This window comes from Cyanistes caeruleus, chromosome 11, assembly GCF_971803275.1.
Source record: "Cyanistes caeruleus chromosome 11, bCyaCae1.hap1.1, whole genome shotgun sequence".
Classification (NCBI taxonomy): Eukaryota; Metazoa; Chordata; class Aves; order Passeriformes; family Paridae; genus Cyanistes; species Cyanistes caeruleus.
The window spans coordinates 3,126,414-3,151,038 of NC_141711.1; the positions used below are offsets into that span (position 1 = coordinate 3,126,414).

A 24,625-nucleotide genomic window follows, 5' to 3' on the forward strand; every position below is an offset into this window, starting at 1 on the left:
CCATAAAGAGAAAGCAGCTCCTGGGGAAGAGAAATGGGGTTTTTTATTCAGCACTGGAAGCCAGGCACGGCAGAGCTGCTCTGTCAGGCTCTCATTAACATCTGGGCTTCCTTGGCAGCAGCAGGGGATGTTGAACCTGCCAGCTGAGGAGCTCTCAGGGATTAAAGGCTGAGTTGGGGCTGGAAGATGCTCCTGGCTGATGGTCCCTGTCCAGCAGCAGGGCACGTGCTGAGCCCTTCTCCAGGGAATGTGCTCCTTGGAATTGCACTTACAGGAGGGCTTGGTGTTAATAAAGAAATCTGCTGCCAGTCTGGAACACCTGCTTCCCAAGGATGAGCCTAGAAGTGTTGGTGTTTTAATTACTTTAATAAGTGGTGAGCGTTGCTGCTTTGAATGATTTAGGAATTTTGAAGAGTGGGGAACAAGGGATCTTTAGTGGCTCTTTGACATCCCTGTGGCAGCTGAGCACAGCTCATTCATCCATTCAGATGAATTTTCAGATCATTCCTTGTGTGCAGGCACCTCTTGGCCAGGGCTGTGGCTGTGCTCTAGGCTGGGGGACAGCAGAGAAAAGAACAGTTTAGTATTTTTGAAGAATTACATCTGTTTTTATATCAAACTAAAGCTCATTCCAAAATCGAAAAAACAAGTGGACCCTTTTTCATTTAAAAGTGAAAATCAGGTTTTAGCCTGAAGTAGGAACCTTGAAACTTGAGCTGAAACATTTCTATATTCTCATTAAATGAGTAGATTGGAATTGCAAGATATTGTGTGTCTCACTGCTCTCATTGTTCTGGGCTGTTCCATACACAGAAGTTGCATGCCTGATTACCTGCACAGCAGGCTGAAAATTGATCTGGTATATTTTAGCTATAAAATAATTCACCTTCTATGCCAAAACAATTAATGTAGTACATTATTTTCAAATCAGACTGTTGCCATTATCCTCTGGAATAAAATTAATTTCTGGGGATACATTCTTCACTTTTTGTAGCTGGACTTGCATTCCCATCACACAGTTTGCATTTTGTATAAACAAAAATTCAGCCAAAAGAGGAGTTCTTCAGAGTTCAGGTGAAATTTCAGTGGCTGGGAAAACACTGCCCCTATTTTAAGCAGATCCCCATCTCACATCACTCCTGGAGGCCACAATTCAAGCCCTGCTAGAGAGGTTTTGTAATTACCATTATTTTTGTATACAAAATGTGAGCAAAAAGGCCAACCCAGATGATTCTCTGAAGTGTGACTGCAGCTAAAGACTTTTTCATTATCAGTGATACAACTTCTTGAATGCCAGCAGCCCAGGATCCCCCTTGAAAATGCATCCTGAGCGTTGCTTTGGGTTGTTTTTCCCAGCTGGACAAACCTAGGATAGTTTTAAATTTCTGGGCATTGAATGTGTGCAAGAATACAACCCTAAACCCTTGAAATTGTGTACAGTTTATATCTAATAATATTCAAAACTGGTTTTTCATTGCCAAAATGCTGCCATTTCTGACAGTGGCACCTCGTGACATTTTAAGCTCCAGTTTACACATATGTTATGGGAGCACATAAACACCTTGTCCTACGCCTCCAGAGCAGAAGATTTTTATTTGGAAGGCAACCTTTAATGTTTGCCAGAAGAAATGAGGGAGATGTTCCTTGTTTTATGGCACAGGGAGCAGCTGGTGGTGGGGGCTTGCCCAGGGGAGGATGGGGGTGCTCAAGGTGATGAACTGCGTGCAGGAAAATTGGCCCAAGTAAGAAAAGAAAAGTATTAAGGAGAAGTTTGAAGTTATTTACATAAAATAAAACAGATTATACCCCTGGGAGCACTCACATTCCAGTATCCCAGTCAGCAAGAGCTGACATTATTTATGCAAATAGTGGATAAAATGAATTTATGAATTGTCCTTCTCCTTTTGATCATAGGTCTGTGTGCCTTTTTTTCCCCCCTAAACTTCTGCTTTTCCAACTTCCTGAATTTAATTATGGTTTGGGATTTCCACCACTGCTGTTGTCATTTAAAATCTGTTGCAGGAAGTAAAATCACTGTGGTTCTGTAAATGATCTCCCAGTGAAATGTTTCAGTCTCACTTAGAAGAAACGTGTAATTTCTTTAAATTCTATATTTTTAAAATTCTTTAAACATAATTTAAAACCATATTTTCAAAAGGATGTGCATAAACTTAAGACCTTGAACATAGTTAAAAACCAATAAATGTGTGGATTTTACCCCATTATGTTCCTATAGCAACAGTAATTTGGGGATTTTTTAGGGTTTATAAATAGTAGGAAATGACCCTGGTAAACCTCAAAGGCCACGGTGATTTAATTGTTGAATTTCATAAAGAATTCAGGTTTAAAAACTACAGGTAATTTTATAAGCATTTTTTAATTGAGCACTTAGGTGCACAAAAGGAACAGTGTGAACATGCTGAGTGTGTTGGAGACTACACAGTAAATAATAATCAAATAATGCAAAATAAAGAGAAGCCGCCAACCAAGATGTAGTAAACAAATAAAAATTGAGTAATAACTGTAATTTCCAATACCTTATCCATGTATGGTCACCAAATAAGGAAAAAAATGCATTGGAAAGAAAAGGCTTAGAACTCAGAGGAAGCCCAGGAGAGACATATTACTTCCATTTATAACAGAAAATCAACTAAAAACTTGTAATTGACAGAAAGGGAGTGAGTTTGGGTCCCTGGAGATGCCCTAAGATCAGCAACAGGCAAATGGTGTAAACATAATAAATCACACCACAAGTTGTTTAATATGATTTTTTTTTATTTGTTATTTATTTATTTTTATTTTTTTTGAAAGTAAGAATACAATTTTGTAAAGGGCAATGAATACAAAAGGAGATGGTGGTGGTGGGGCACGGGGATGGAAATACCACAGACTTTTTTAAGTGAGTCAATTAAAATATGTGTTGAATGGGTAATTAGGTTTCCAGGAGTGGTTTTTTTTCATAGGTTGGGGGATCCAGTTAAACTGGAATCCACTTTGCATGGCTGCCATAATCAGTGAGTGATTTCAGTGGGTTTACTCTTGCCTTAACCCAATATCACAGGAATGAAATGAAGCTGCTCCTCTTCCTACTGCATCTCCAGATCTCTCCACCCCCTCACACTGCTCTGGACATCTTTTTTTTTCTTTTTATTTCCTCCATTTTTTTTTTTTTTAAGCATGAAATAATATTTTTGAGGAAGGAAACACAAGTGGTTCAATAAATACCAGAGCCAGTAAAGCCTGGTGTCACCACTTGGGGGTGGCTGAGCTTGGTGTAGAGCTGAAAATGTGTTTTTTTGGTCCTTAACTTGGTGTCAGCCCCCCCTCAGGGCAGTGATCACTGTCTCCACTCAGCTCTTCTGTAGAACAAGTTCTTCTCTGATTTTTGCCTTTCCCATTGTTATAGATACATATTATATTGTTGGCTTTTCGCAAATATTAAAATGAATGTTATGTGTATAAGGTTGGAAAATTTTGTTGTATTAATATGGTTTTCTTTATTTCTGTTATTGATGAAACTTAGAAATAGTGGTATAATACATATATGTTAGTCTATGGCATAGTATTAAAATAAAAACTGCTTTTGCCTGTATAACCCAAAGACTGAGAAAAAATAGCTAGAGAACCTCAGCATTTGTAAACTATTTTATCCAGATGAAGACAGCAGTGCCCAGAACTGTGGGGGAGGAATTTATTGCATTTCTGGTATCAGGGAATGTAAATCTCGATGGTGCCAAGAGGATTGATCTATTGGGAAGGGGGGAAGAGAAAACTAAACAGAAGAACACCAGAAATCCTCAGAAGAATGTGTGAATATGGATGAGAATTTATGGATCTGTAGTAGGGTTCTGTTTTTAAGGGACAATCCTTTGTCAGTGAGGTGTGCTTTCTTGGCTGAATGCAGAGACACCTGGCTATATCTGTATACTTTATTTTTATCTCCTAATTGTCTTTTTATTAAACTTCTAAATTCTATAAAAAAATATGTGAACCTCCTTAAATTCTGTCAAAAAATATGTGAACATCATTTTTCACACCATTTAGGAAGAGCACCCATTCCTTGCTCACCAAGACCAAGTAGTCCCCTTCAAACTCCTCAGGTGTGCTCTCTTTTTTTCTTTTTTTGAAATAATTCCATGCTTCCCACTGCCCTAATTCTCCCATCGTTTCCTGACAAATCCTGGCTGCCTTTCCATGAGTGAGTGGCACCTCTGGAGTTCTGGAGGAAGGAATTAGGCTGAAGGCCATTGTTGCTCCTGAGGAGATGCTGCAGGCCCACAGGGGTGATGATCTTGCAGGTCTCTTCCTCCTTATGGTTCTGTGTTTGACAGTAAATATTCCTAAATATGACAGAATTGTAACTCCTGAGCCTGTTACTGGTTGGCACTTGCTGCTGCTGCAAAATTATCACAGTGGAAGAGGTTTAAATATTGATAGAACAAAATTAAATGAAGTTTAATGACCAGCCGTTTCATTTGATGCCTTTTTGGCATTAGGCAGCCCATAAATATCTTAATTTCATTTACTGAGTGGTTTTTTTTTCACCTGTACAGTCTTACCTTGTGTTAAATTGTCCTGTTGGCTCTGGCAGCCTGGGGAGGTGTTGAGGGTTCAGGATGTGTCACCTTTGCATTTCATGATGCACCCAAATTTGTGCACCCTCAAATTAAACCTGTGCAGGGAGGGCTGATCTCCATTTCGTGGGGGCAGTGCCAATGCTGCAGACACAAAGAGAGGCCAATCAAGCTGTAATCATTGCTAATTAGCACTTCCAGAAGCTGTAATCTTTGTATAAGTGGCACGTGGGTGAAAAATTATTCCTTGCCTAGAACACCATTAAAAATTTATTTTCCTTTGATCCTGTAGGAAATGAATGAGACAGACACGTGGCCTCACACAGGAAGAGGCTTTTGCCAATTAAAATTGGGCACAGAAAACTCAGAGTGATGCTCAGAAAACAAAACAAATTTTTTGCCAGGTCTCTTTAGTTTATCTTTTGAGGTGTGGGGTTTGTTTTGTTTTTTTCCTTTCAAATAATCATAATGAATGGTAGCGAGGGCTACTTTGCCACATCATACAGAAATGTTTTTAATGAAGTTTTTATGGATTTTTGTATGAAAAAATAGTTTTGCTGTGTGATGAGCCCTACTGGGAATTTAGGCTTCTTCTGACATTCTTAGCACGTGGATGCTCCTGTCCTGTTTCTACTGGCTAAGCATCTGGCTGAGTTCGGTAACTACTGAATGAATAATCTTTCCATTTTAGCAAAGTTTGCTCTCGTTTTTGCTGTCTGCTCCTCTTTCCATGCATATTAAATTTAAAAAAAAAAAAAAGAAAGGGGGAAATTTAAACAAAACCTCCTAACACTGGATTTCTTTTGCCTTTTTTCTTCTGCTGGAGGAGATGGGGATTTGGTGAAAGAATTGGAGGGGCACTTTTTTTTAGTTTCTGGTACTTTTTTAAATCTGGTTTTCTCAGTCTTTGGCTCTGTTTGTTACACAGTAAAGTATTTTAAATAACGTGATGCCTTCTGTCCCTTCGTGGTCACCAGAACCTGGAGAAGGCTGGCCTGGAACCCAGGCTGGACAGAGCTCAGGATAAAGCAAGGATTTACTGAAAGGCCTTAAAGGACACACCTTGGGCAGCACAAGAGCCTGGCCAGGGCTGCACCCAAGATGGACCCAAAAATGGTCACAAAATGCATGACTGGTCATGAGGTCTCACGTTTTTATCAGTTTTGGTCCATCTGTGTATCAGGGTTAATTATCCAATTACAGCTTCAGGTTATGAAGTGCCATCCTTCTTGTTTTCTCTCTTTGGCCCACCCTTGTTTCTGCTTTTGTTCTTGTCCTGGGTACCAAGCTAGAGAAGGAATTGTTTTGTCTGCCTGTTCTGTGAAGAGAGCTCACTGACACTGAATATGAAGCTCAAAACTACACAGCTGGGGAAAAATCTGAAAGCTAAAACTTAAGGCCTCAAAGCAATGCTGTCCAATATAATAATAAAGTGATCTTTGAAGGGGGGAAAAAAAGGTGGAAAAACCCTATCAAACATCTTTACTTGTGTTTTTTCCCCGCCCAGACTTGTCGTTTGCCTGGATCTTCAACGAGTACCCCTCGTTTGTGCAGGAGGACAGCCGGCGCTTCGTGTCGCAGGAGACAGGACACCTGTACATCGCCAAGGTGGAGCCGTCAGACGTGGGCAACTACAGCTGTGTGGTGACCAGCACGGCCAGCAGCAGCCCCGTGCTGGGCTCCCCCACGCCCCTGGTGCTGCGCACGGACGGTATGGAATCACCAGGGATCATCACCCAGAGATTCTGCCTCTCCAGCCATAAATCCTCACCTGATGTCCAAACATGTTGCGGTCAGCAACCTCAGGATCTCGTCCAGGGAAGCTGCAGGATTCTGGGGACCAGCATCAAACACCAACAGGATGGGCTCCCAGTTCATGAAACCATTTATTCAGCATGGGAAAAAACTCAGGTCCAGAAGAGAGAGCCAGAACAGAGGCACAGCAGGGGTTTTTGAGGGACAGAACTCTTAAGGGTTTCCACCTTGGAGGGTGGAGTTCAGGGAGCAGTAGAAGGACACCAGGGGAGAACCCCCCAGGGACTCAAACCCAATCAGAACACCTGGGCCACCCTTCTCAAGGGGTTTGGAGTGGGACAGTGGAACTCTTTGTCATCCCTGAGACCACTGCCACACAAACATTGGCTGCTTTCTACAAAGATTAACTCTGTTGTGTCCTCGCTCTGCCCCTGATTTCATTGTGTGTCCCTTTATAAGCGGAGTGTCAGAGAAATAAGCTTGATTTTGAATTGCCTTCAAAAATTACCTTCAAAGTTTGACCTTCTCAATTGTCTCCCCCAGGTGTGATGGGAGAATACGAGCCCAAAATAGAAGTTCAGTTCCCTGAGACGCTCGCAGCAGCCAAAGGCTCCACTGTGAAGCTGGAGTGCTTTGCTCTAGGAAAGTAAGTTTTCATCTTCACTGAAAAGTGGAGCACCTCAGGGTTCACCTGCACAAGAGCTGTGGGGTTCTGGCAGTTGTTCTGGTGTTTTCCCAGCACTGATTTTGGTCATCACAGCTCCTGCCTTGAAATGAGAGGGCAAAGACTCTTGGAGAGTATTTTGATTTTGTTTAGGATTAAGATGTATGTGTTGGCCACACGGGAATTTGTGTTTCAGTTCAAATTAACCTGAGCAGATTCAGTGTGGTTTTGCATATGACCTTTGAACTGAATCTCTTTTCTCTGTGCAAGGAAAGGGTGCTGAAGTCTGTGAGAGTGTTGTCTGAATTTTCCTCTTAAATGTCCTTGGTGCTTTCATAATATTGTTCTTTCTTTATAGCCAAAATAAAGATTGAAATGCATTTCTCCTCCGAATGATGCTTCACTCGCAGCTGATACCTTTTCTCTTGCACAGATGATCTGACAATGCATTTGTGTTGCTGTAAATGTATTTATTTACCAGTGTGGGGTTTGTTTGCAGGAGTTTCTTGGGTGCCCATATCAGATTGATGACTTGATCACACACTATTGCCTTGGCTCCCCAGTGAGGGGAGGTTTGCACATCACAGAATGAAAGGCTGCTGGAGGATGGCAATTCCAAAAGATTTGCCTGGATCCTTCCTTCTTGGAAACCACTGGGAAATCTCACTCGTCCTCAGGGGAGGCCAGTGCTGATTTACAGGAAATTTTGCAATTATTGGGCATTCACAGAGTTACTCCTGACAAATCTGGTGCCACAAATGCAGCGTAGGAATCAGCAGTGAATGCAAATCAGGTGCCAGAGTGTCTGACCATCTGTCATGTACAGTGTGGTTACTGCTTTTAACACAGCCTGTAAGTCACTGCTGAATTTAGTTTGCTTTAAGTATCTCATTATGACAATCAAGGACTTTAAGCAAAACTGTTTAAAATCTCATTACTCTCTCTTTAGCCCTGTGCCTCAGATTAACTGGAGAAGAACTGACGGGCTGCCATTTCCAAGTAAAATAAAGCTGAGGAAATCCAATGGCATGATTGAAATCCCTAATTTCCAGCAGGAGGACGCAGGGCTCTATGAATGCATTACTGAAAACTCCAGAGGCAAAAACATTGCAAGAGGACGTCTCACTTACTATGGTAGGAACCTCTGTTCTGCCTCCCTCCCACCTTTCTTGACTCATGAAGCACAAACTGCTCTGGGGTTCTCTGAAATTTCCAGTTTCTGCAGTTCCATCAGGCATTTGGGCTTAAAAATCCACGGCATTTTAAGTGCTCTCAGAAAATGAGAAGTTCTGCAGCAGTTTCTTGCTAAGATCTCTAGGAAATGGCTTAAAACTCACAAGGATTGCTGAGACTAAAGCAGAGTGTGCTTGTGCTTGTTTTTTTTCTGGGATGGAAAGACTTCTTTTTTAAAACATTTCTACTGGGTCCATTGGTGAAACCTTCAATTTTAAGTCAATTGGATTTATTTGGGGGATCATTTAGGCCTCCTGTTTATGGGAAGTACAAATTTTGTCTTGCTCTGTGAAGAGATTACTGATGGATATTCTCAATCCTGTGCTTTCAAAACAGCCAATTTTATTTTAAAATGAGTAAATAAATGGGAGGATATAATCCAGTATAGGAAATGAAATAATATGAAATTTTATAGCTGGAAAAAAGGCAGTCTCTTGTGCATTTAGGGCTATAGAGTGAAATGAGTATCAGCAAAGCACATTGGTGGTGGTGTAAAGCGAGAGTGATTTGCAACAAAGTGGTAATTGACAATTTTTGTTAAAGCCAGATCTCAGCAAATATAATTTTCTTTACTTCAGTGGCAATTTAAACAGTGGTTCTGATCTGCCTTGGAATGTTTCCCTCATGGAGGAGTATTTGAGCAGAGAGATGGGTTTTTAGTTGGATGAAGGCACAGAGCACAGCTCCTCTGCAACTGGGAGCAAGTTCTTCTCTGCCTCTCCATGGGGAGCTGCTGCTTGGTAGAACACAAAGATTTTAGTCCGTGAAGATTTTAATTTAAGGCACAATAGATTTTATAAGGAAGAAGGAAAAGAGATTTCTCTCCTTGCCAACTTCCAAGTTAATTTTGACACTGGATGAACGCCCCGTTGTTGGAAATGTTCAAGGTCAGCTTGGACAGGGGACGTGAAGCAACACAAAATTTCCATGCACTGATTGTAATTATGACCTTTTTTGGGAAATCCTATGATTAACAAAGGGCAGTAAATCCAAGCTGCTTCACCTGCCAGTGTCCTCTGCCATTCCAGCCTTGGCACTGTGCATTTGGTTCTACTAAGTGACCATATTTGCTGCTTGAAAGTTCCAGAGTTGTGGTTCGTGCATCATTTTGGCTCAACATTGCTATGGCAGTTGTGAGATACATCAGAATAAATTACAAATATTCAGTATAAAATAGATTTGTTCATCAGTCCTCAACAGTGGCCATTCCTGGGGTACCTGCCCTGCTGCCCAAGTTCTGCTCTGCTCATTAAAAGTCCACAGAGCTGAAATAAAGGATGTTGCTAATGAGCAAAAGCAACCCAGCTGCAGTTCTGTGACAATTGAATCGGTGTGAAGGCTTTCATTGCAGATCTAGACAGGGATTTGAGCCCTCAGATGGAGCTCATATTCCAGCAGGACTGGCTGCCCGTGTTAAGAGTCATCCCTGATATGGATGTTTATCTTACAAAGAATAATGAGAGCAGTAATGGCACTCCAACTGTTTCATTTCATTTGTTCTGCTTCATGGAACCCATTCTGCAGAATTAAATAGATTTAAGTAATCTTTCTTATTTTGGTACTTGCTTTGTTGTTGCAGTTAGAATTCCAACAAGCTCAGATTCAGGATAAGAGCATTTAACTCTATTTGATAGTTCAAAGTTTTATAAGTGAAGATAATATCTTCTGATGGATTGCCACCTCATCTGGTGCCAAAGCCCAGGAATCTGTCTGGTGGAGAAATCTAATCCCACTCAGCCTTCCAATAAAAGATCAATATTTAAGGAAGTTTTTCTAAAAGCAGATGAGGATTTGGGGGAAATTAATGCAATAAACTGAAGACACAGAGTAAAAAAACATCCATCTGCCAGAAAGTACCAACGCTGTCAAAAATCCACAAATCTGGTGTTTTTGGGGAATGGTGGCTGCTGTTAAAACACTTCACTGGTGGAAGTTGAAGGCGTGTCTGCTTATCAAACATAGAAAAATATAAACATTACACAAGTACAAATGTCTTTTTATTTCACTAGTGACATTCATTTTCCTCTTGGCAGAAGAAAGCATGATTCTGCCTGACCCAAAAAAAAACCAATGTGAGAAGGATTGGGTTAACATCTTGCAAGATGTCATAGTGAAATAATGTGAAAAAGAAATCTTTAGAAGGAAAAAAAATATTGATAAAAATCATTCATGAAAAATAGGTTTTTCTCTCTTTGCAAACTTGAAGGATTCTTTGTAAATATAACATAAAGCTGCTCCTGAACAAAAGCTTGACATACTCATTGCTCTGCTATGAAATGAAACACTCTTGTTGTGGTTTGTTTCGTGAGCTGAAACTGGAAAGTTTCAAATCTGGAAATCAGGTTGGCCAGTGCATAAATAATTTGGTTAAAAGCTTTACTTTTTCATCCAATAATGAATTACAGCCTTGAAGCCACAGAGCCCTTGAGGACAGGCTCAACTTCGCTCCTGTCCATGGTCACTTTCTCAAGAATTCCTATAAATCTGTCACCTCTGTAACTCTGGTCCTGAAATAAATGAAATTAGTCTGTTTTATTAAAATTATGGTGTGTTTTAAATATAGCTCTCAAGCCATAGTTGGTGTTGATAATTAAAATCAGTATTCTAAACCAGATATTCTGGGTCCATTACAATACTCACAGACTATTAATCTTCCTTCTTGCTCCTGAAGGATTTTATCAAGAAAAGCCTGACATCAAATGTTCAATTTTTTGTCCTTTTTACAGTTCTAACATTTGTTAAACGCCAGTTTTTCTACTCAGGGGAGTTCAGATTGTGCTAAAAATAGGACAAGATTATCCAACTATGATTGAATGTAGAACCTGAATATATAAATAATTTGCTTTCCCTTTATTAGCATGTTCATTTGTCATCACTTTTAGCTTCCCATGAAGAGATAACAGGAAAAAAAAAAGAATCCACGGAGATGTTTTTGTGGCAGAGAAAAATGAGAGGAGATGAAACAATTACATTTTTGTGTTTTAGGATGCAATTAAACATGAAGCATGGTAAAGATATGTAAAGCAATTAATTTAAGGTATAATTGAAGAAAATATATTCTTAATTAGCCCATGCTGATATACAGAAGTCCTGCTTGGCAGTACCAAGATAAAATGTTTGACAGGGAGAAAGAAATTCTGCTGCTGTTCTCCTTTTGCTCTGCTGTGATAACAAAGACAAAATCCCCCAGGAATAAGTAGAATTTACATCCTTTTTTTAGTGTATTAAAAAACACTGGTATATTTGGTTATTTATTTTTTAATAATCTACCAGCAGAATTGAACTGAAGCTGTGTTATTTGTGTAGGTAGAAGAATATCTCTGTTGAAATGTTTTATCTGATAGCCTGACTCTGTCTCGTGCTTGGAAATGTCTTCAAAACATCGACAACAAAGCTACAAATGAGTAAATAACATCAATGAGTTGCTGAGTTTGATCAGCCTAGAGTTGAATTGTTAATGTTGTGTAAAAATAGAATTTTCTTGCTGCCCAGACAAACAGTTTGTCTTCTTTTACATACTGAAGCTTTCTGCAGTGATTTGGAATTACCTGTTGCTTGAGGGCACTCTTATTTTTGAATGGGAGTAAAAAAATGGAATTTTCAGAGAAGTGTCAGCTGCTTCTCTAGGCCCAGCTGTTTGAGCAGAACAAAAGTGTCTCGTGCTTGAAATCCCGTGGAGTTTTGAGATGAAATGAGGGTTCATCCCTGCTGCAGGCATCAGTGTGAGTATCAGAGGCTGACTTTGAGACAGGCCTGCTGGAAAACTGCAGGTTACACTTCTGGGGTGGCTCTTTCCCCCCGTGTGCTTCACAGCTGCTTCCTCTCGTGCTCTGAGAAGTTCTTTCTCCTCTGATTTCTCACCCATCTGCTGAGCCTCCCCAAAGGTGTTTCAGTGATTTCCAGCCCAGCTTTCCTAGTGGAAATGTCAAAGTGCAAGTGTGAGAAGGCAACATCTTGCGTGAATCCCTGTTCTGGAAGAGCTTCCCAGGGGCTTTGGCTCCCAGCAGAGCACAGAACTCCCTGGAAAAGTCATGGCCCTGAAGTTCTGCCTCCCCTCCACTCTGTTCCCCAGGCCTGTAGAATTAAAAACAGATTTTTGCTGGATTCTCTCACTCTGAAGGAGATCCATAGAAAATGCGTGTTTTGATGCATTGTGAGAGGTTAATCCACAAATAGTTCACAAATCCCAGCTCAGCCTCTGAAAAGTGTCACTTTCTTCAGCCATTGCTTCCAGGAGCATCACTGCAGTTGGGCTCCCTTCACACCAGCCCCAGGAACGTCACAAAGGATTCTGTAAAAGGCGAAAAAAAGGGTTCTTCCTTCCCTTCTGGCCCAGAGGGGAGGCCTGGGGTGTAATGAGTTGTTTCCTGCAGGCTGGGGGAGAAGGGTCATCCTGAGCACCACAGACAGGAGGAGAGAGGCCTCTCACTGCTGCTTCTGAAGTCCCACACTTGTTCTCTCCTTGCCTCTGGGACCACCAGCCCTGTGAGGAACACTTTAGGGCTAAAACAACTGAAGCAAAATCCAGGCTGGTGCTTTTCCAAGTGACTGGCCACGGAGCTGACGGCTAACCTGCTTTAGAAAATCACTTACCTGCGAGCATTTTGTCCTGGGGGAGCTCCAGATGAATCTTTCATGAAGATTGCACAGCACATTCCGAAGAATTCTTTTTTTCCCAAAACACGGATTCCTGTCACAGTCTCAAACCCTGCACTGTGAACTCCTTTAAAATTAACTTCCAACCTCTCAGCTTACAGGACAATGTCTATTTTTTTTTTTTTAATCTCAGAAAGGATGTGCTGCCTGCTTGCCTAGTCCTTGCTTTGGGAAGAAGTGACTCCTTCCTCTCTCCTCAGGAAGATCCAGGTTTCACAACAACTGTGCAGTGGTTCCAGGAGAAAATGAGATTTTACTACCAAGTCTTCCTTCAGGAGCACAGATGTGGCAGTGATGGTGAAATCAGATATTTTGGGCAGCAAAGTTTTGCTGGCAGTGACTAAATCTTGAGAGGAATAAAGCAGAATCCTTCAGGTGTCCTCAGCTCAACAACAAGGGGCAGTGCTGGGCTTGGCAAGTCCTGCTGGTGTTTTGAGAGGTGTCAGAGCAGTAATTGATAGCTGACTTCCTTCTGCACATGGAGCACCTTCATCCTGGCCACAAGTCAGAGTATTCCCAGCTGGAATTGCCCCTGTCGAGCTGCCTTTTCCATTTGGAGCTGGTTGGTCGAATTGTTCTCTTCCAAAGGCAGATTGAAAGTGGGGCTTTTCTTCCTGCTCAGCTCCTCCATCAGGAATTAGAAAAGGAGCCTCCCTGCAGGAAATCACTGAAGTCTCCATCAGCACTCTCATGTGGATGGACAAGCACCAGGAATCTCTCACCCTGTGCCTTGGGAAGCTGTTGTGTGAATTTCTGCTTTATGGTATTGTGTGGGGACTTGGGAAATCCTCCTGTGGAGACTGCCTGACACAGAGTCCTAAAACAAGATTAAACAGACAGTGATTTTTCTTTTATTGGTAGAATTGAATCCAAGATCTTTAGACTTGAAAACAGATTATATTTAACGTACTTTCAAGTGGAGATAGGCAGCAGATGTTAAATGTTCCACATGTATGGATCCATCAGTAATTCAAGCACTGCTGAATGTTGCATAAATATTGAGGTGTGTAAAGTGCTCATTACATGGAGCCCTGAGCTTTCATTCCCTCAACACATGTGAGATGAAGCAATGGCTGTCTGGAGCTCCAGTGTTGTGACCTGAACTTTGAAGATTTAACCCCAGTTAATTCCAGTGAAATTGTACATCCATGTGACACAAAAATCAGGTCATCCTGTCTTTTGCAGCTGACCTTGATAAAGAGAGTGTAAAAAAATAAATTATCTCTTAATTAGTGACATGTGTTAATCTTCATGGGGATGTGAAAAAAAAAAGTAATATTCAGAGGGTTTCACTGTCAGCAAATTTTGGTTGGATTCCAATATTTATTAGTAGTTAAAACCTCACTGAATACATTTTAGGAAGTTCTTCTGTAAGAAGTTAACCCTAAATATGGGTACATAAATCACAAGTAGATCAATAATCATTATTATAAAAACCTGGTGCTGTACCTGGTCAGGTTGAGGTGTTTTCACTGCATTGCAGAACCTGGGATTGAGAGGAAATTTCCATGCTAGGAAACAAGGAATCTTTTAAAATGAAATAAGTTTGAACCCCACTGTAGTGGGAATTAATCTGTGCTTCCCAAACTCCTGTATTAAATAAGGTTTTCCTACATCACCAGGGACTTGTTTTCTCCTGGTTGTTTACATATGAGAGTGTTATGAGATTTTCCTGAATTACTGACTTAAGCAAATTTACTCTGGAAAATTCTTTGCCCATGGCTAAGAGTTTGCAGCCAAGTTCCATCCTGCTCTTTCATCTGTTTTTTCCATAGGCAGTGTCCAGGATTTATCTTTTCTTGGAAAAAAAGCATAGGCTGAGATTATAAACTTATTATAAATAAATTAAAAGAAAATTCACAAATTACCTGTAAAACAGTGTTGAACTGATATGTGAAATAGCACTAAAGGAATAAAAATAAATTACTGTTGTTTTTCATGCATTGATGTTTATTTGCCAAGTGAGCTTTCTCCTTCCTGTGAAAGCTGTAGCAGATGTTTTAAATACCTTTACAGTTTTAACTGTATCTAGGGTAATTCAGAAGGATGTATGGTATTATTGCATCAAATTTTGGCTTAAAAAATAGTGATTTTTATGGACTTTATTCTACTGGTTTGCATTACCCAAATTCTGTGCCAAGGCTTCTACTTTCAAAAACAATCTCATATATCCATGTTCTCATCCAGTTAAGTGCTGCCTTGCATTAGAAAACAATTCAAATGGTATTTAGCACTAAGGCTGACATACCATTATTTTTTTTTAGGACTTAAAGGATTCTCTTCAGCATTAATTTGATGATTTAGCCACATCACTTATTTAATTTCAGTCTCGCCATTAATGTCTTTCTCTTACATTTGTCTCGATTGCAAAATGATGTTGTTTAATCATTAGTGATTTTAATATTGGTTTCACTAGTCCAGCTTTAGTGATCTGTACTCTCAATTTTCTTCTGGTTTAGTGCTCATAATGAAAATGTTTAAGAAGAATAATGAGTTACTTGTTTCATCAGGGGGCTGAAGCAAGACCAGGGGGAAGCTCTGTTGGTACAGATCAGTCTGTGCAGAAAACTGATGAGTTCTGTGCCCATTAACCCTTTGATTCTGACCTGGAGCAATAACTTGTGAGGGTCTTCATTGTGTATTTTATCTGCAGCAAAGCCTCACTGGATCCAGACCATAAAGGATGTGGAAGTTGCTGTGGAGGACACTTTATACTGGGACTGCAGAGCAAGTGGGAAGCCCAAACCATCCTACAGGTGGCTGAGGAACGGAGAGCAGCTGGCAATAGAGGTAACTTTCTGTTTGGGAAAAGTGGTGCCCTGCAAAATTAACACAATGCAAATTGGAGAATCCAAAAGTTCCTGGTATTAGTCAAGAGAAATCTTTGATACTGGGTTTGTGATTTTTGAGAGCACCCTGATGAGGCCTCAAAAGCTGCAAGGACAAACTGTGCTGTACAGAAATATTCCAGCTAAAAGCAGATTTGAAAACAACAGAACCACAGGAAAAAAAAACCAAAAAACATGTTAGAAATGACTGGAGAAGGAAGTTTAATAATGTTATAAATAACTATAAATAAGGTATGGAGAGCTTGAATTATTTTACTATATTTGCAGCTGGAATTTCATTAAAGGTAGTAGGAAAATATTTTCCAACTTCTTGACAAAACTCTTGAAGATTCATGGGTTTACCACTTACTTGTTGCAAAGAGTGGAACACAAACATCAACATAACAAAGATAGTTGCTTTAATGTAGTTGTCAGAGCAAATTAATTGAAATTAGTGCGTTTGGTGACAGAGAAAGGAGGTTGAACTTAGAAGGTGAAAGGTGAGAAATACAGAACAGGATCTGATATTCCTTATTTATTGATTTGAAATCTCCCTGCTGCATTGGAAAACAGCCCCAGGAATTGTCAGGAATATTGCCTGATTGCTTCTCCAAGAAGCAATTCTGCCCTTGCCCAGTGCCTTGTGCTCAGCACCAGCTTTTGGGGAAGAAAGGGACATCCAGGTGAATTCACTGGAGGGCTCTGAAAAATGAGCAGAGCACTGGAAAGCATTTCTCACATCGTGCTGGCTAAAAGGAATGCTGGTGTTTTGTGGACAGGTTAAATGAGGGAGCACAAAATCTCCTCTGGGTGATTTAAGAGCATTGTCGCTGTGTCATACAGAGACACTGAGGTAATGGGCTTTTTTTACCTCAGGAAGTACAAAAATACCTTGGAATCATTCATTCTCCTCATTTCTCCAGTTTGGAGTGTTGCTGTCCAGCCTTTTGGCTGATGTCAGGGCACAAGTGTGACTGGAAACAGTGAGGGAGCTCTTTGAGACCCAGCACTGAGGAGACACCAGAGGAGTTCTCTGTGTGCAGTGATCAGGTGTCTTCTGCTCCTTGACTGCAGTAATCCCTCGTGCTGGGTCTCCTTCACAAACATCTCTTGGGGTTGTTCCACTCAGCTCTCCCCTTCTCCATCAACAATCCTTTTCTAAGAGCAGCAGCTTGGGATGCTGCAGAGGAGATAAGACATGGAGACACTCAGGCTTTTTCCTCTTTGGGACTGTTTTCTGTCTGAGCCCCTCACGCTCAGCAGGGACAGGAGCTGAGCTGTCCTGGAGTCCCCCTGTGCTTGGGCCAGGTCCAGATCCAAAACACAGCCCCTAGAAAATACTTTTGGCCAGGTAGTTTGGGTTTTGTCCATTACTGTGTCTCTGGTTTTCCCCAAAGCTGATGCTCCTTTGGTTTTGTCTTTCTCACTCGGTTCCTGTTCTCACCAGTTGTGCCACTCAGATTAGTCACTTCCTGCTGTAATTGAGCTTTCCAAGAATGAGCAGGGTGAGAAGACCCAGACACTCGAGTAGCTGTGCTGGCTCCAGGGCACTTCACTCTGTGCCTGTGGTTTGGAGGCTGCTGGAATATTTTCTGCAGTGCTCCAGCGAGCTCATTCGCAAGTGGCACGTGTGAAATAGTGTGAAATGCCAGTGCCATCTGCACACATTGGATACTCTGCTCTGTCTGAGGGGGCTGGTAGGGTTCTGTCTGTATTTCTGGAGAAATAAAAGGGCATTTGAGATTGACAGACCTCAGTGCAACAGGGCAAGTTCTAAGAATTACTTTATGCATTGAACTGATCTCCATGAATAGCTGATCACCATTGCTGTGCCATGATGCAGTCAGATCATTTCTTTTGGAACTGTTTTCAAGATGATGCTTTTGCATTTACCCAGTTCATTGTACTTATGCTGTCCTATTTCTGTTCCTTACTTATTTTAAATTTTTCACAGGAAATATATCATCAATAAAGATATTTTTCTTAATATTCAGGGAAGGATCCAAATTGAAAATGGTGCACTTACAATATCAAATCTAAATCTGACAGATTCTGGCAGATACCAGTGCATAGCTGAAAATAAACATGGTGTCATCTCTTCGAGTGCAGAGCTCAGGGTTGTAGGTAAGATGTTCCTTTTTTCACTAGAACACAAACCTCATTATCCCTCTCCACACCCCCTCGGATTTAACTCACTCAGCTGCTGCCACTGAAATAAAACATTTTTGTCAACCTGATGTCTTTATCTGCAGAGCTGAAGAGTTGAGTCATCTGCTGCCAGAGGATTTCCAGGCCAATCATTCATTTAAAACAGAACAGGATAAATTATTCACGAGGGAAAGGAGGGATGGGGGGTTGGGTTTGGGCCAGAGGATTAAAAGCTCTGGTGTGGCATGGAGGTGGTGCTGGCTCCATCAGCTGCTCTCACCTCTGTGTGGGGCTCAGGGACACCATGGGGTTAAAATCCTCTGTGTGGAGCCCTTGTGGAGCCAGGGACAGGCAGTGACACTCAGCATCCACCCAGCCCGTGCTGGGGCTGAAGCAGTGGCAGCTGTTTGTTGGAGGGAGCACGGCTTGGGACTGACACACTCACACTTGTGCACTTTTCCCTCCTGTAACACTGCTGTGTTCTGGGGACACAGGTTATTTATTGCCTTTGTGGTGGTGATTAGCACATGCTCCTTGCTCCTCAAACACTGAATTTCCTTTCAAAGTTCAGTGTTACTACAGGGAGAGGCCACGAGCCTTTTCGAAACGTAATTCATGAAAATTTCACTCAGAATGAGCTACACTCATTTCCTGTCATCTGGCACGTGAAACTGGGAACTTTCCAGTTCCCTGGGGTTCAGTGAGGCTCCTGGTGTGGTGCTGGTTGGAATGATCAGAGAAATGTGCTCCCTTCAGCAGAGCATCCAGCAGGGCAGGTGCTGAGCGCTCACTGGGTTCTTTGAGCTTTGGTCGCTGTGATCCTCTGTGCTTGCCTTGTTGGGTGCTCACCTGCACAGCTGAGACCTTTGGTAGCAGGATCAGGTACAAAAAAGGAGGAGAAAATACCTAATTACCAAATAGAAAATCAGTCTGACCTAATTAATGGTGTTAACTATGTTTGGAATCTGAGAAGTGCTGGTGTAAGTGCTAAATAGTATCATTAATATCACTGAAGGTGCTTTATTTCACTACTACCACCCCTTCTGTTTTAGCTTCTGCTCCAGATTTTTCCAAGAGTCCGATGAAGAAACTGATCCAAGTTCAGATAGGCAGCACAGTTGATTTTGAGTGCAAACCCAAAGCTTTCCCTAAGGCCAAATGTTCCTGGAAGAAGGGAGGTGAGCAGCTACACGAAAATGAAAGGTATCACATTACATTGGTTTATTTGTTTTAATCTTACAAGAAGCTTTCATGTGTGGTTTTATGCAGTAGTGTCAGCTGTAAATCCAAACACTTGTAAAGCCTCTCTGAAGTCTGGCTGGCCTGGGGTTTTTTGCTTGTTGTATTTTTTTGTTGTTGTTGTGATGGTATGAGAGCACTGAGAATGCAATTGTGGTGCTTTCTCTAAAGTCAAGGGTCAGATTTTGTTTTCAGCTTAATGTAGAGTTGGGCCTGATTTAGAGAGAACCAGGCAATGATAGAAAACTGGGAATGCAAAGCCTGTACAAAAGTACTAAAAGGCTTCAGCAAAATGCTCTGAAAATGTTGGCAAAGGGGCAATTGAGGTGTGTTACAGCCATGGGGATGATACAGCTCAGAAAAGAAAGAAAAGTTAATTGGGAGGTCAAGAATAGCAGATGAAAACATGAAAAGAAAAGGAAAATGCACTTCCAGGTTCTTTCCAAGCAGCCATGATGCTACCAGGGGTAACAGATGTCATCACTGTTTATGTGATAGTGGATGTGTTTTGGGATTGGAATTCTCAGGGGAGAGTTTGTGATTCACCCATGCCCCCAGCTATTGATTTCCAACAACATGTAAATGTTTTTTTTTTCCAGCAATACCTGTTAAAGTATTATTGAATTAGTCATAAGCTGAAACTGCACACATGTGCTGGTTAAATTGTGTAAAAAGACATTTTTATGGGGCAGGGCTGTACCTCTGCTCCAGAGCAGCCTTTGGTTTGCATCTCTCCCACTGGGCATTGCTGCCTTCCCAGCCTTTCTGTTGCACATTTCCACAGACTGGGATTTTCAGGGATTGAACTGGGGCAGCAGAGCAGCTCCTTGGAGCAGAGGTGTGGTTGGGAGTTCCAGGTCTGATTTCACACAGGTACAGCCAGCGTGGCACTCTGGGCATTGCAGCTGCAGCTCCTCAGGTCTCAGGACAGGCTGTGCACACTCACAGGAGCCAGAACTGCTTTTTGGGAGTTCACTCTGCCCCCAGGTCAGCTTTATTGAGTCACACACAGGCTGCAGCCCCAGCAGCAGCCCTGGAAGTGGTTGCTGGGAGCAGTGGGGACAAGCTGCTCTTGGAGCACTCTGGTGTCACACTGTGCTTGGCAGGATAATTCATGGACAGAGAGTGTCCACAAGGCCAGACATGAGACTGAGGAAAGCAAACATTTTGAGGGTTTTGAGGGAGGATTGCCATGGCAGTGTGATTTGAGGGATGTGTCCCTGCTCCTCTAGGGCTGGGTGTTGATTTGTACAAAACTTAGCCTGGCATCAGGAAACCTGCTTCTAAATTAGACAAAATTCTTGTTGTCCTATTCCTGTAGAACACCAAGTTGTCCTTTTCTTTTGCAATTTTTAAACACAGGAGTTTCTCCCAGATAGATAAAACCTGGAGAGACTGCAATGGAGACCTTTATTTGTTCCATCTTTAATTAGGTTGGGGCTGTCTTCTTGTACCCAGAAGCTTTGGGCACTGTCATCTTTGCCCTGGCTCTTTGTTCACAGGGGCCACAAGAGTTTTCATCTGTTCTGGTGTTAAGTGTTGTCAAATGTGACAATTTGGCAGAAGTTGGGGCATCTGTTGTTGCAGAGCTGGACGTGGTGGCACAGCCTCGCTGGCTGCCTGCCTGCAAGCAGGCGAGCAAAAATCCCTTTCAAAACAGCACTGCTCTCTTATTGAGTGCTTCTAGCCTTTAATTGAACAATATTAATGTATTAAATTAAGCTGTGACCTCTAAAATTCATGTGAAACTCATTGCCTTTTGATGGATCTCAGTTTTGTGACTGATTTCATAAAGCGTGTGCAAAAAAAGCGCAGCGCCTGATTTTGTCCATTTAGGAAAATTCCTAAATTGTAAATTCCTTGCTTTTGTCCTCGTTCCATTTCCATCAAAAGTAGAATGGTAGCAGTTTCATTTGGGATGATAGTACCAGGCTGAAGAAATCAACACTCAATTCCCAAACCTGAATTGAGTATGTTGCTGCCTGCTTAGGTTTATGAACATAAATTACAGCTGTTACTTCTGCCAAGTGCAGGTAATTCCAAAATATGACCCAGAGTGTCTATTTCTGACAACACACTGTAAATGGCTTCCAGAGGAAGCAGAATAACAAGGCAGTAATCCTGAATTAATCTAAATGAAGTAAACTCGCCTTCAGAGAGGAGCAGAGCGTGGTTCTTTGCGGAGCACCCCGGAGTTCATTACTGTCTGCTGTGAATAATTGCGATCCGTGGATTTCATGCAGTTCTACAATTCCTGCAATTCGGGGAAGGGTTTCAAATTAGCACAACATTTTTCAGCCATTAACTCCCTTTCCAGTGGAGAAGTCTGGTGGGGAGGGTTTCCTCTCTTTTAATTGCAGCAAACAGGAGGAACGAGTTTGTCCCACAAGGGAGGTCCAGCCTGGACAACACCTGGGAGAGGTGGGGAGGCAAAAGGAGCTGAATTTTAATTTGCAGCAGCATGGGTAGAATTGATATGTCTCAAGAAAACTCCTATTTGAATAATAAAGCACAAATACTTGAATTTCTTGTCATCAGAGAACTTGGGTTTCAATGAGGTGCTGACCATAATGCTTTAGTAAAGCCTGAGAGAGTTTCATTTTGATGGCGCCGTTGCTCGTGTTCTTAATTTATTTTTAAATGGTGCTGCTTTTTTTGTATGTAGAAGATTTGGATAATGAGTCAGTAAATTTTAATTAAATGAGCTGAATACAGTGTGTCTTGTGGAGGGGAGAAAATATAATTCAAAATGGATTCATGAGCTCTGGGCTGAGAAATCGCTCAGCATTGAAGAAAGCAATCTTGTTTCTTGTTAATTTTGCAAAGTATGTGATTCATTTTTTTTTTTTCCTAGAATATCTTTAATAAAGAGAGCTAAATATTAAAGAGCAATGGAGTGCAGAGAGAAGTGAAGGCATAGGATAACGTGCAGAAGGAAAGACAGAAGATGGGAATTAAATTTATCGGGTGCCTGAGACACCTCCACCTCCAAATGGATGAATTTTTGCTGTCTTTTTGTCCTCCAGAAAAGGAGGATTAGATGTTTAACCAGAGTTAAATGCTCCTGGTGCTGGTTTAACTCACCAAAACCAGAATAAATACTAAAATAGCTGCGACCCAGACATAACCCCTTCCAAGATATCCTTAATGTTTTATGTATGTTCATGACTTAATTTTCAGTTTGTGCTTGCCAGTCACTGCCTGTGGGCTGCAGTGGGTCCTGAGCTCCTGGCTCAGATACCTGACTGGAACAGGGTTAAAAAACAGGATTTTGTGCAAATGCAGAGCAGCATTTCACCTTTAAGCAAACTCACCTTTATTCCTAGATGTTTCTAAATTTACCAAGACTAGAAAAAGATGAGAAGATGCTGCAGAAACTTCACTAATGCAATTCCATTAGGAAAACTCCAGCTTTAGCAGCTTTCATTGTGGCCAAGTGATGGCAAATTACAGGAGGAAAGAAATAAATGATCCCTGATAAAAAATTGCATGATACTCAGAAGTGTTAGTTAATGGCTTTAGCTTTGCTGCAGTTTGAATTAAATACTTTTATTCATTTTGTATTAGAGTTTGAAATGCTACGATGTGAAAAGTAATGCATTTACTTACATAGTATTAATTAATCTGCTTTAATTTAGTTGGGATTTGATTGATACATAAAAAAGACACTTTTAACTGAGTTTTCACTGAAGTGTTACAAACTGGAATGTGTTTGTGTTTATTACCATATCAATAAGGGTTATCAATAAAATAGTTGAATTTTTTATTATTTTTTTCTTTTGCTGAATAATCTGACAAATGGAACAGGCAGTGATTCCTGAGTCTGATGATGTCTGAGAGTTCAGTAATAAAGCATTGCCTTGGGAATGTGAGCAGGTCTGCAGTCATTAACAGCTGCATTAATGACACCGAGTTCCAGTGGATCCTAAGGCACATTCTGTCTTCTCTCTCTAAATACCAATATACAAAGAGGTGTCTTTTTTAAATAAGCATATATAGAGGTATCATTTCTCTCAAACTGGGAACCCCAGAGTCCTGAAGTTATTTAATCCTTCTCCCCATCTGTTGATCTCAGTGTCAGGGTGTGGGTGTGAGTTAAGGGGGTTTTATTTGGCTGTAGAGAAAAAGAATTTCCCCAAACATCATTTCCCCCCCAGTTTTGCTCAGGAATTAATGAGAGATGAGTTTGTCAATGATGCTTTGATCTGATGACCAAGCAGGTCCTAAATCCATCTCCAGCTGGAATTGAGGTGGATTTAGGACCGTGGTCCCTTTTAAAGGGCTGAAGGTTTTCTGTCATTTGCCAGCGCATCAGAAGGACACAGGTTGTGGAAAATGGAATTTCCATGGAAAATTGCTGGCTTTAAGCAAAAGGTTTTGGAAAAAACACCTGTAGATGCAGAGGATGCCAAAGGCTGGATTGTTGCTTTTGTGTGTCACAGGTGTGGGTCTCTCCCTGGCAGTGTGCCAGCACCACATGTGAATATTGAATAATTCTAAGTAAATTAAAAGCTGTGGTTTGTCTCATGTTTCAGCAGGAGGGGCAGAGCTATTTTTGGGTTCAGGATTTCCATAGGCTCCGAGCTACATTTACTGTTTTGTGATTGGAGAAAGCGGAGCATTGCTCCTTTTCTGATTTACCAGTAAAGGTCTTCATTCAACTAGAATATTTGTCTCAAATTGATTTTTTTTTTGGTGTATTGTTTGTTTTTTGTTTTTAATTCTAGAAAAAAATTATTCCTGATTATATCTGGGTTTTAATAACCTTTCTGTTTAATTATTTTAGGCAAGCTAGGCTTGCAGGTAGCTTAGAGCACTGTAAAAGTGATTTGTTTTAATTAAACAATAGACACTTTCAGGTTTATTCCCTGATCCTGCTTTTTCCTTTGTTTGATCTTAGGCTATGTCAGCACTTGGGGTTTCTTTAGTTTTGTATTTTTTCTTTTGGAAATTGCATCAAAGTAGATGAAGCCTCAGCCAGAAAGTGCAACAGCACTTGCTTGTAACCATAATTGATATATTTTAACACCCTTTTTTGATGTCATCCTAATTACCTATAAAATGTATCACTCATGTCTTTAACACATTTAAAATACCTATAAACCATATGGCAGGATTTAATTAATTTTAAATGTTCCATCTAACATGAAGTGCAGCCAAATATGACTTAGGAATTTTCCAAAACAAGTTAATGAACCTCAGGGAAGTCGCTCATGAGGCACATCCTCCCTTGAAAAAAACTCCTCAAATGCCACCACATCAACTGAGGTACCTCAGGATGCTTTGTGGTTATAAATGGATTAAACTGCCTACTTATAGCTCTCTTTCTCACCCCAATAAGATGCTTTTGTCTGTTGTTGTTCTAACAGGGTGCCTTGTTATCTCTGGTAATTTGCATCTGCTAATTTCATTATTGCACCACCTTTACCAGAGGAAGAGTGCTGAGAGCTGAAACACCTTTTTTTAAGGAAATACAAAATGCAATTTAAACTAATTAAGAAAAAAAGCATTTAAAAGCTGTGTGTATT

General features: G+C 41.1%; 1 protein-coding gene across 3 annotated transcripts in view; it reads left to right on the forward strand.

Moving 5' to 3' along the window:
* Positions 1-24,625, forward strand: part of LOC111934946 (contactin-3-like) — a 93,114-nt gene that overhangs the window by 52,141 nt on the left and 16,348 nt on the right. For all 3 annotated transcript variants that reach the window (XR_015275181.1, XR_015275182.1, XM_086846916.1), the window contains exons 4-9: positions 6,082-6,285; positions 6,873-6,975; positions 7,943-8,127; positions 15,536-15,672; positions 17,705-17,834; positions 18,911-19,061. Coding sequence is in view for 1 of the 3 variants with exons in the window: in XM_086846916.1 (XP_086703042.1) it covers positions 6,082-6,285; positions 6,873-6,975; positions 7,943-8,127; positions 15,536-15,672; positions 17,705-17,834; positions 18,911-19,061 (910 nt within the window). In the remaining 2 variants the exon portion in view is untranslated. The remainder of the gene's footprint in view (positions 1-6,081; positions 6,286-6,872; positions 6,976-7,942; positions 8,128-15,535; positions 15,673-17,704; positions 17,835-18,910; positions 19,062-24,625) is intronic.